This window comes from Hylobates moloch, unplaced genomic scaffold, assembly GCF_009828535.3.
Source record: "Hylobates moloch isolate HMO894 unplaced genomic scaffold, HMol_V3 SCAFFOLD_10, whole genome shotgun sequence".
NCBI classification, from domain to species: domain Eukaryota; kingdom Metazoa; phylum Chordata; class Mammalia; order Primates; family Hylobatidae; genus Hylobates; species Hylobates moloch.
The window spans coordinates 9,669,460-9,681,538 of record NW_026652285.1 but is presented as its reverse complement, the minus strand read 5'-3'; the positions used below and the strand labels follow the sequence as shown (position 1 = coordinate 9,681,538).

Sequence of the window (12,079 nt, the reverse complement as noted above, 5' to 3'; positions counted from 1 at the left end):
CCCAAAGTGCTGGGATTACAGGCGTGAGCCACCACGCCTGGCCCCAATGCCACAATTCTTATACTCAAAGAGCAAGCAGACACCTTTTGCCTTGGTTCCTATAAATCATGGCAGAGGTGCTTAAATTTTAAAAATCGTCTTTCCTCATAGGAATCTAAACAATGTCTCAACACTGTCAAGAGCCATAGCAATCTACACAAGCCAGGTAAAAGGGTAAATTACGGCCAAAGCAAAAGGGGGCTAAGGTTGGAGAGGCAGGCACAGGTGGATAGGGAGAAAGCCAGAAGCTGGCAGCAGTCCTCATTACACTGCAAGTTTGGGCAATACGGTCTGCTTTCAAGCTCCCCTCTCCCTGGATTAATACCCCCACATCTGTGCCCCCAACTTGCCCCCAGTCCTTTGTGATCTCAGTTCATTCTAGTGTAGCAGTCTCCACCCTCAGTCTGGAGTGGGGAGAGATGATGGGTATACAGTGTCATCGATCTAGTTGTGTCCTTCAAAGAATACAATGGGTAAGCACAAAACAGGGGAGTAGTATACACAATAAATTAATAGCCATAGACAACAAGTACATACACACATGCACACATGCACACATAGCACACACAAGAGAAAATGCCTTTCCTTTATTATGTTTATGAAGTAAGCTGGATGCCAAAGACACAGGACCTGGAGACTAGGTGTGTAGCAATGAAACTCCTCACGCAGCAGGACAGCTTCTCAGACATCTTGTCTTCCAACCCAGCCTTCCAACACATCCAGTTTTTTGACAAGTGAGTCATTTTAACAAGGCCATTCTGAACAACTTCATTTATTCAAAAGCTCTTCTGAGAAGATCTCTGCTTAACTGCGCCAAGGATCTCTCTGCCAGTGATGGCTCTTCTGTGGTTGTAGAAGGACAGTCTAAATGCCTCCAGGCTAACCCATTCCAGTTGCCAAGCATTCAGGGCACCTAGTGCATACAAGACCCAGGAACGCCCACTGAAATCAGGGTGGATCTAGGGGAGAAATGGCACAAGGGTGAGACAGAAGTAAAGGCTTCCCACAGTCAACAGTTGTGGTCTGACCCAACACCCAGTACTCATGGTTTCTATGAATTCATGTACAAGTGGAACAACGTAAGTGACCTCCAAGTTGAATGATGAATTAAAAAATAATAATAAACCACCTAAAGGGGCAACGACAGGCATTTGATGAAACAGGCTGTTGTACTGTGAAAGGAAAATAAATCTTGGGACCCCAAAATACTAAACTAAAGGAAAAAGTCAAACTGGGAACTGCTTAGGACAAACCTGCCTCCTGTTCTATTCAAAGTCACCCCTCTACTGAGATAAATACATATTTGATTGCCTCATTTGGAGAAGCTCATCAGAAACTCAGTAGAATACAACCATTCGTCTCTTACCTACCTATGACCTGGAAGCCCCCTCTGCACTTTCAGTTGTCCTGCCTTCACCTCGAGTTGTCCCCTTTCCAGATGGAACCAATGTACATCTTACACATATTGATTGCTGTCTCATGTCTCCCTAAAATATGCAAAAACACACTGTGCCCCTACCACCTTGGGCATATGTCATCAGAGCCTCCTGAGACTGTGTCATGGACACACATCCTCAACCTTGACAAAATAAACTTTCTAAATTAACTGACAAAACACACACACACACACACACACACAACCACACACACAAAAATTAACTGAGACCTGTGTCAGATTTTTGGGGTCCACATTTTGGTAACCATAAAGGGATTCTGAGTAGAGAGGCCCCTGACCTTTGACAAATCTGTCGGTGCTTGGTACCAGCATGAGCTAACTTTATGGCTCAAACCAATAGGACAATTTAGTGAAGTCTGCAAGCACTCCCTCCAGAGAGTCCCTGATCTCCCCAAATTTAGTCAAGAACTAAAGTTTATTTTGCTGTACAACTCTTCCCTCTTTTGTTTTGTTTGTTTGTTTTTTTGTTTGTTTGTTTTGGAGTTTTACTTGCTTCCAACAAGGAAGGCAAGATTTCCTGTTTACAGGACGATGGAAGGCAGGTAGTTTGAGCTCACTCTCAGCAGGGAAGAGGAGTTGGAGGCTTTTTTTCCTGCTTCTAGGATGGTAGAAAGCAGTCTTCAGCCTCAGACCCATCCCTAGGTAAATAACTGAATTGGAGTTTTGTCTTGGCTAAAGTTCAACAACCAGCTGGTCTTAATTTTTTCTCCATTAGAACACTCAGTGATCATATCGTTGGGTTTTTGTTGTTGTTGTTTGTTCCAGTCTTTCTTCCATCAGATTTGACCAGCTTTACCTGACTTGATCAAATCCAAGTGAAAATTCCAAATTATGGGTTACAAAACCTCTCTAATTTGACTAAAATTCCTCACAACTATAAAAGAGTTAAAAAATGCATTTGGTTTCTGTGTTTATTTCCTGTCTTAAAAAAAAAAAAGTTCTTTCATTTACTTTTCTTCCACCCCATACCTCCTTGCCCCTTTGCCATCTACAGTACCAAAAAATCTAGAGGAGGCTTCCAATGACTTGAACCTTTTAAAAGAATTCAGAACAAAGGTTCCAGTCACCCCTTTTGGGGTGTTCTGTTTTCTTTGTTGAGTTTCAAGAGTCATAGGCAGATTTTTCTTAGGTCTAAAGGTCTGTTTTTCTATATTACATGACCTGACCTCTTTGGCTTTCGGGGTACCAGAGATTATCTTGTACTGTGAGAGGATTTGACCTCGATGTGTGTAATGGTGGATGAGAGCTACAAAGTAGGGGTGGCTGAACACAGCTTACAGGAAATGCCCTTCGCTGTTGTTTATTTTTTCTCTCCTAGGAAGTTGTTGTTTAAGGAGCCTAATTCTAGTTCGGAGATGCATTCTAAGAGGTCTTGTCTATTACTTTGTCTCCCAAAATTAATCTCGATTCGGCTTGTCTGTGTACATTTACACGAGGAACCGAACTGTTGTTTTCATAGATAAATGAGAAACTGAGTTTTCCCAGCTCTGAAGAGAAAGGGCATTTGCTCCTCCCAACTGAACGGCGCCCCTGGGTGACCGGGGGCGTTGTGGGAGTGTCTGGGGGGTTGAACCCCATGACATACAATAACCCCACAGGGAAATCTCTAACAAAAATTAATTTTAAAAAAAGACTCATCCAGGAAACACGTATAAAGACTGATCACCCGGCGTTTTGAACCCTCTCGGAAGTCTTAGACCTCTGGAGAGAGAAACTGAGACATGTAAGAGGGTGAAACAACTTAGTGGTGATACATTGTGGAGTCTGGCCACAAGCAGCACACATCAACCCACCACGCAGAAAACCCAAGGCCACAGCTCTGTTCCCCCGTTCAGAAAAAAAGTGAGACATAATCTAAGAATGAGGAGAAAACAAGGAGAATGACCCCCTTTCGAACACTCCGTAGGTTTTATGACACCTCTACTTGCCAGAGTTTATGTAAAATGGAATATGGTCTTTGTACACACTTAATTAGAGAAAAAGAGCCCTAAGGTTGACCTGCAAACTATGTTGTTCCTAAATTCTTTTTCGCTATTTTTCTTTTCTGCCTGCTTTAAATCTGCTGTTATTTTTCTCTTCAGATAAAAACCACTGTTTAGATCCAACATGTTCATTTTGCAAGCTGGTGAATTTATATTTATCTCATGGCTAATGTTCTGAAGTAAAAACTATAGGGGGGGTGTGTGTGTGTATTTAAAAGGACTTTATAATTTCTATAATTTTATGTTCAAATGACAGTTAAATTCATTTTAATTTCCCTCTAACAGACTTTTTCTCTCCATAACTTACGATGTAAATTTTGCTATTAGATTTTTACCTGAGTTGTTTCCTTTAATATACAAGTTTAAGACTATTTAACTGACAAGTGCCTAAGATAATAAAACAGGTTGTCAAGAATTTGAAAGTCTAAGATAGGAAAAAAAAAGTTTTTTTATGAATTGATAGGAAGTACTTCTATTGGCATGCCTAATACATCTATGTATTTATGTGTTGTATAGATAATATATATATAATATTTCACTACTGAAAATCTATAAAAGAACTCTAATTGGCTTAAGAAAATAAAACACTTGAATCAAATATTTTATCAGGAAAAAAGAAAAGGCCAATCAAATGCTCTTTCAAGTTTATATAACAAGTAAAATCTTTAATAAATTACCTTTAACATTATTTGTAAAGTAATATTAGAAATGTCTTAATAATTGCCAACATACATTGTTGTTTGCATTTATTAATTAAACAATTTCATTCTATCCCTGCCAAATACTATAAAGTTGTCAAAATTTGGTATAGGGTTTACAAAACTATAAACACAGCCCAAAAACAGAATGATCTTTGCTTGTGTATTTTTTTTTTTTTTGAGATGGAGTCTCGCTCTGTCACCCAGGCTAGAGTGCAGTGGCGAAATCTCGGCTCACTGCAAGCTCCGTCTTCCAGGTTCATGCCATTCTCCTGCCTCAGCCTCCTGAGTAGCTGGGACTACAGGTGCTCACCACCACGCCTGGCTAATTTTTTGAATTTTTAGTAAAGATGGGGTTTCATCCATGTTATCAAGGATGGTCTCGATCTCCTGACCTTGTGATCCACCTGCCTTGGCTTCCCAAAGTGCTGGGATTACAGGCGTGAGCCACTGTGCCCGGCCAACTTGTGTAATCTTTAATAAGATATTGATATTCATTTAATGAAAAACTACATCTTAAATTTAGTAAGATTACCATAACTCCTAATTTTGTGACTTTAGATGGTCTAGTCTACAGGCAGTAAGGTTTGTTTGGGGAAGGGATTGTTATCGTCTTTGTTTCAGAGCTAAACTATAAATTCCTCCCAAAGTTAGTCCAGCCTACACCCCAGAACGAACAAGGACAACTTGGAGGTTAAAACTGAGATCACTGTCTCAGTTATAATTTTACAGTGATGGTTCCATAACTTTAAATGATGACTATCACAGTTTTCAGAAATAATCTAGGTAAATGACTTCTGTCTAATTTAAAATGTATTTAAAGGTTATATATAAAACAAGATAAAAGGAACCAAGAAATAAGAAAGATGTGAAGAAAGCTATAAAAGTAAAGAGGTTTTTTTTTTTTTGGTAAGAAGGAGTAAAGAGAAATAATTTTATATGAGAAAGAGTCTTGTACGGTAGATTTAGTCCTAAAGTAAAATGACTGATTGTTCAAGAAAGAGGGATGTTCAGGACAAGCCAGAAAGTCCAAACATGTCATCAGCAGTCTGTGTAAGTCACAATAAGAAAATTTGTTTTTTAAAAAAGTTTTATATGATCAAGTTGTCAATTAAAGAGAAAGTATAATGATCTTTCTAGAAATTGGGCTTGATGTTAAAAAAACACTTCTACACTAAATAATTGGTTAGAACAATGGAATTTTCTTAAGGGATTGGCTTACTCTTAATAAATTATAAGAGATTTTAACTTTTTTTAGCCCAAAGTTCAACTTTCATTGCATCTCGCCATTTTCAGTTTTCTTTCTCCTTTTAAAGGGCACAAAATAGTAATGCTCTCCTTCAACTCATTTTCAGCTCATACTTTTAAATACAAGTACTTTTAAAGTACTTGTGACATTGAGTTATAGGACTTTGACTCCTGGGACTAAAAAAGGATACCAAGTCCTGCTAAATTTTAAACACTGACAACAATTAAAGCCTCATCTTCAGGCCCAATAGAAGATGCCAATTAAAATAAACTACATTCCTGAGTCACAGGGCCAGAAATTAAAATTATTCAACTCCTCAAGGCCCAGGGACTATCACAGAAGAGGTGAATATGTGAGATTGTAAGGGCCAATTTTGAGAGATAAAATAAGTTCAGTTTCCCTATAAATTAATAATTAATGTCAAAGACACACTGATACAAGACCAATGCATAAGCCCCTATGTCAGATTAACAAGGTTTTTTTTGAAACATTAACTGACTCCTTAATAAAAGTTATAAAAAGTTTATAGAAATTATATCTTATGGTCAAGATTTAAAAAAAAATTTTTTTTGAGACAGTGTCTCACTCTATCACCCAGGCTGGAGTGCAGTGGCGTGATAATGGCTCACCGCAACCTCCACCTCCTGGTTCAAGCAATTCTCCTGCCTCAGCCTCCCGAGTAACTGAGATTATAGGCACATGCCACCATGCCCAGCTAATTTTTGTATTTTTAGTAGAGACAGGGTTTCACCATGTTGGCCAGGCTGGTCTCAAACTCCTGACCTCAGGTGATCCACCCGCCTCAGTCTCCCAAAGTGCTGGGATTACAGGCTTGAGTCACCATGCCCGGCCGAGATTAAAATTTTATAGATTGTTTATAAAATTTTTAAAAACAAGGGCTGGGTGCGGTGGCTCACACCTGTAATCCCAGCACTTTGGGAGGCCGAAGCGGGCGGATCATGATGTCAGGAGATCGAGACCATCCTGGCTAACATGGTGAAACCCCATCTCTACTAAAAATACAAAAAATTAGCCAGGTGTGGTGGCAAGCGCCTGTAGTCCCAGCTACTCAGGAGGCTGAGGCAGGAGAATGGCATGAACTCCGGAGACAGAGCTTGCAGTGAGCCGAGATCACACCACTGCACTCCATCCTGGGTGACAGAGCAAGACTCCGTCTCAAAAAAAAAAAAAAAAATTTTAGTTGGCTTCATACTGTTTATTAGGACTTATTGTTTGGAAAATTAAGTGTCCTCTCTCAAAGAATGAAAGTTTTTGCCTTTTTTTGAAATCCTTGAGTTATCACTTTGGTCAAATGAATGACTTGTTTTACAATGACCTGTGTTTTTAACCTTTGATATTTTAAAAAATTTCCAAAATCAAATTATAAATTGCCTCTTTTTCTGACCTAATTAATCCTTTAAGATATTAGGTTCCCTAAAGTCAAAATTTAATCCTTTAAGATACTGGGTTTCCCAAAAGTCCTAGTTTGACTTATTTGATATACAAATTATACAGGAAACAAGTCAAATATAAAATGATATTTGACTTTATTTGGGCTGTATTTATAGAAATATGTTATTGGTATGTGTTCCAAAATTATGGGAAATTCCTATAATTCTGATATGACTTAGTATACATTATCAGTAATTATAATTGTTATGTTAAATTATTGTGTGCCACAGAAGTAACAAATTTCCTTGTCAATTGTATGTCAACTATGACTGACCTAAAACGTTGTCATCCACAGACAATTGTTGTTTGCTTTGGTCCTCTTTAGAAGGTGGCTTTATAAACAACTATAAAGCTCTAACAGATACTCTTGAATACAAATTTCTGATAACTTTGGAGATTGTGACATCAGAATAGAAGAAAAATGTTTAAGGCTCATGGAAAACGGAAATGTTTATAAATATCAAACAGAATTAACTACATGGAGTGACCTAATAGAAGACTGAAATAATCTTTTTGACTTTTGACTTAAAACTTTATTGCTGATCCTTTGTTTTGTTTTTTTCATAGTCAAGGAAACTTTTCTTTTGAGCTATTGATCACTTTCAACAATTTAGTGTATGCCTATGAAACAAACTTTAAAACATATTTGTTTCTCTCTATCTGATTTCTCCAGAATTTGCAAACTATTTATCAGTATTCTTAACTTTTGAAAATACAGTTATTTACATAAGTACAGTAAGAATCTATTTTCATTTATGACAGGACACGACTAGAGAAACTGGTTATTTTACCAAGACTTTGACACCATTGACTGGAATGGTGTGCTTTCTTTTAAAGAATCACACTTGACTTATGGAGCCAATAAAAGCCCCTTAGGAAAACTGGCCTCATACCTTGTTGACACAGTCCCTGTATAGGTCTTCAGCCAGGCTGACTTATGGTAAGTAAAGAATGTCACTTTCTGACAGGCCCAGGAGCCCCAAGTTTATCTTGGAACCTCAAGAGGAGAAGAATTCACTCAACTCATAGGTATTTGATGGTACAAATCTATGACTGGGCTTGGCTTTTAAAAACTCTTATCTAAGTTTCTTTCTATGGAACAAAATTCCATCAAAGCCAATTTAAAAGCCTATGTTAAAAAATTTTTCTTACTACACTATATACAAATAATCAGGCCAAGTATAATAAAACAAATCAGTCCTACCATGATTTGTCTTTAATAAAAATGGGAAACTAGAGAGAGATAAATTATATTTCAAAAACTATGATACACCTGTTATTAGATTCTAGTCTTGCCTAATGTTGTTTGATTTTTATTATTTTCTACAGTTTAGACCAAATTCTAATTTTTCTTGGCTACAAGTCTTCAAAATAATGTTTTAAATTTTTTCTTCCCCCCTATCTTTCCCAATTTAGAGTCACTGAAAACTAAGCTGTGCTTTCATAAAGCCCTACGAACTGAAACTAGACAACTTAAACTTCAGAAGAAAATAGTAGCAACCTATTTACCTACAGAAGCCACTTTCATACCTGCCTACTAAATTATGGACTTCAGAGTAATATGGCCTATACCAATTTTCCAATATTGTTCTTTTGTTTTTGTTTTTCTCCCTTCCTCCCCCTACTTTCTCTTCATGGGACATGAGACTTCACAACTTACTAAAAATGAACTTTCCTAATAACTCAAGACCTACCCATCTAAAAATAAACCATCCTAGCCATGAGAGATCAGACAAAACCTGAGAGCAGATTAATTTTCTCCTAAAATGTTTTCTCCAAAAGATTTTAAAAAAGAAAAGGGGGGATGTGAAATGAAAATGTATCTTGGGACCCCCAAAACCACTAAAGGGAAAAGCCAAACCGAGAACTGCTTAGGACAAACCTGATTCTATTCAAAGTCACCCCTCTAATCACTGAGATATATACATACCTGATTGCCTCATTTGGAGAGGCTAATCAGAAACTCAGTAGAATACAACCATTTGTCTCCTATCTATCTATGACCTGGAAGCCCCCTCCCCACTTTGAGTTGTCCCGCCTTCGCCTCAAGTTGTCCCACCTTTCCAGACTGAACCAGTATATATCTTACACATATTGATTGATGTCTCATGTCTCCCTAAAACATGTAAAACCACACTGTGCCCCTACCACCTTGGACACATGTCATCAGAACTTCCTGAGACTGTGTCACAGACACACATCCTCAACCTTGACAAAATAAACTTTCTAAGTTAACTGAGACCTATCTCAGATTTTTGGGGTCCACAGTACCTATCAGCAGTTTCTTGGGATGAGAAAGAAGAGAGGGAGGAGAATTTGGAGCTGGTGAGAAAGATAACCGTTGTTGGATAACACAGACTAATTCCAGTCACTTCAACTTTTGTGACTTGGTTTTTCCTAACAGAAGTGGAGTTAACGTCCAACACCGTCTGAAGATGGAAAACACTTAGTTTGGAATGTGCTTTCCCACTTTATATTTCACATTAAGCAAGCATTTTACTTTAACATTTCTCAATCTTCAGCCTCTCTTTCTTCCTATTACTTCTCTGTGGTCTTCAGCCAGGCTGGAAAACTTGGTCTTCCTCGGATGTGTCCCTGTGTTTTCCAGCCTCCACCCCACTGTTCATCTGTCACTTCTACCTACCATGCTGACACTCAACTGCACTCTTCAGATCCTATCCATCCTGTAAGGCTCCTCCCCAAGTGCCAGCTCCCTTATCTGTGTTCCACACATACTTACTAAGTTCCTCCTCCCGCTGAGGACGTTGGCACTCTCTGCTGTCAGGCCCTGTATCACATGTTGCTACATGTCATTAGTGTCCTTGTTTAATGTTAGAGAGACAGCCAGAGTAGTAAAAATAAGCTGTTCTGAGAATCATTTACCCAACACTCTAATCCTAGCTCCGCTTGGACATGAGACATATTGAGCAAGTCATATTTTCACACTGCTCTCAGCTTCTTGTTGGGGTGTGTGTGTGTGTGTGTGTGTGTGTGTGTGTGTTAGAAAGAGAGAGGAGAGGGAGGGAAGAAGGGGGAGATGGGGGATGAGAGGGAGAGGGAGGAGAGAGGGAGGCTTGAGGTGAGATTCAAAAAGTTTTTCCTGGTTCTAATAATTGAGAAATACTTCCTCCTCAACACTCTCTCCCACCGCAGGATTGTGAGTCCCTTTACAATAAAGGCTGCATCATTTTCATCTGAGTTCCCACAGCAAGCAAGACTTGCACTTAGACCACTTAGACACTCAATACATTTATCCAACCAATATCTTGTTTTATCCTTACAGTGCCCTGAGACAGTGACTCCAGCCACAGACCCAAGCCTTGGGAGGTACAAGGTGGCCTGCCAGGCCCACACAGTTAAGAACAAGCCAAAGAAAGACTAATTAGAGGGGAATGTCCAGGGAATGCACAAAGGACTATTTAATGCAAGTACTCCCATAGAGGGTCCTACCAGCCCTACAGGCTCTAGAGCAGGGGTTCTCCACTGGGGGTAATCTTGCCCTCCAGGGGACATTCAGCAATGCCTGAACATTTTTGGTTGTCACAGCTGGGAGGGAGGGTGCAACCGGCATCTAGCAGATAGAGGCCACAGAGGCTGCTTAACATCCTACAATGCACAGAACCCCACAATAAAGAGTTAACCAGCCCCAACATGTCAACGGGGCTATGGTTGAGAAGCTCTGTTCTGTATATCCTCACTACATATCATGCACCTTCTCTCCTCTCCCATCTTCCCTTAATCTCATTTTCTCCTTCTTTTCCCAAGATAAGCAACAGATTCTAGATGATATTACCGGAATATGGGAGCTGTGGTATGACAACGTGAACGCTCAAACTTACTTCCTTGTCATGAAGGCGTAAAATTCAGTCAAGATTTCATAAAACCTCCTTACATCTTTTGAATCTCCCCAGCTTTTGAGGGGGAAGATTTTCCTAATTGTTTTCTACCAATTTTTTATGCCACGGGGTGAAGTTGGGTGGGCAGGAGGAAGGAACAAGGGTGCCTACCCCTCCTAAGTAATATTAGAAATACAGAGCATCATTTGACGAAAACCGATCTATGCCACTCTTCAAAGTTACAGAACAGACTAGGTGGCAAATATCCGCTGTACAAGAAAAGGAGAGGGCGTTTAAGAATCAGTTTAGGCCAGGTGCAGTGGCTCATGTCTATAATTCCAACACTTTGGGAGGCCAACATAGGAGGATTGCTTGAGCCCAGGAGTTCAAGACCAGCCTGGGAAACGTAGTGAGACCCTATCTAAAAAAAAATAAAAACCCACTAAAACAAACAAACAAATTAGCTAGGCATGGTGGCGTGGGCTTATAGTCTCATCTACTTGGGAGGTTGAGATGGGAGAATCATTTGAGCCCCGGAGTTGGAGGCTGCAGTGAGCTATGACTGCAACAGTGCACTCTAGTCTGGGTGACAGAGCAAGATCCCATCTCAAAAAAAAGAAAAAATAATCAGTTTACAGATTTACAGATTGCCTGTCAACAGATAGGAGAGCGAGAGAGACATTCATTAAGAACTCAGGTATTCAGAGTTGCTGCCAACGGAAAGAAAACAAAGCGAGAGAAGACAGCAGCCATTAGCAGATCCAATTTAGAAAAGCTGTTGGCACATAACTTTTCAGGAACACAATGTGTGAAGGACTCCTGTATCACAGTAAGTTGAAGTCAAGATGATACCCAGGGCCGCTAACATGATACCTCTCTTGGCCATTCTAAGCTGCTACAAAGAGTGCACCAACTCACTTGCTTTAGGATTTTCTCCATGTAACTAAAATAGGCTTCCTTCCTCCTCTTCTTTCTCCACCTCCTCTTCTTCCCAGTGGCTGAGTTGGCCCACTCATACTTCTTTTTGACTGGGAAATAAAGCTCGGTCTTGTTCTTAGGGAATCTTAGGTCATTTAAGCAAATGAAATACATGTTGAAAGCTCAATCCTTAGGCCACTAGCTCAGAGCACTGGCTATAGGCAAGTGTGTGCTCCGAAAAGGTTTTATAGGGAGGGCTTGAAGTATGCTTTCCTAATTAAATTAGTGATCACACCTGCAGAAGATGAAGGCGCTCAGAATCCTTAATAGATAACAGGTGTAGGCCGGCACAATGGCTCACACCTGTAATCCCAGCACTTTGGGAGGCCGAGGTGGGAGGATCACTTGACCCCAGGAGTTCGAGACCAGCCTGGGCAACATGGTGAAAC

At 39.7% G+C, this 12,079-nt stretch overlaps 1 protein-coding gene across 1 annotated transcript; it reads right to left on the bottom strand.

Moving 5' to 3' along the window:
- Positions 1–604: 604 nt before the first annotated feature.
- LOC131384363 (histone H2A.N) lies at positions 605–11,804 on the bottom strand. Its single transcript, XM_058445065.1, has 2 exons — positions 11,631–11,804; positions 605–998 (listed from the first exon to the last, which is right to left on the bottom strand). The coding sequence occupies exons 1-2, from the start codon at positions 11,802–11,804 to the stop codon at positions 816–818; spliced, it is 357 nt and encodes a 118-aa protein (XP_058301048.1). The 3' UTR covers positions 605–815.
- Between the last annotated feature and the right edge of the window lie 275 nt (positions 11,805–12,079).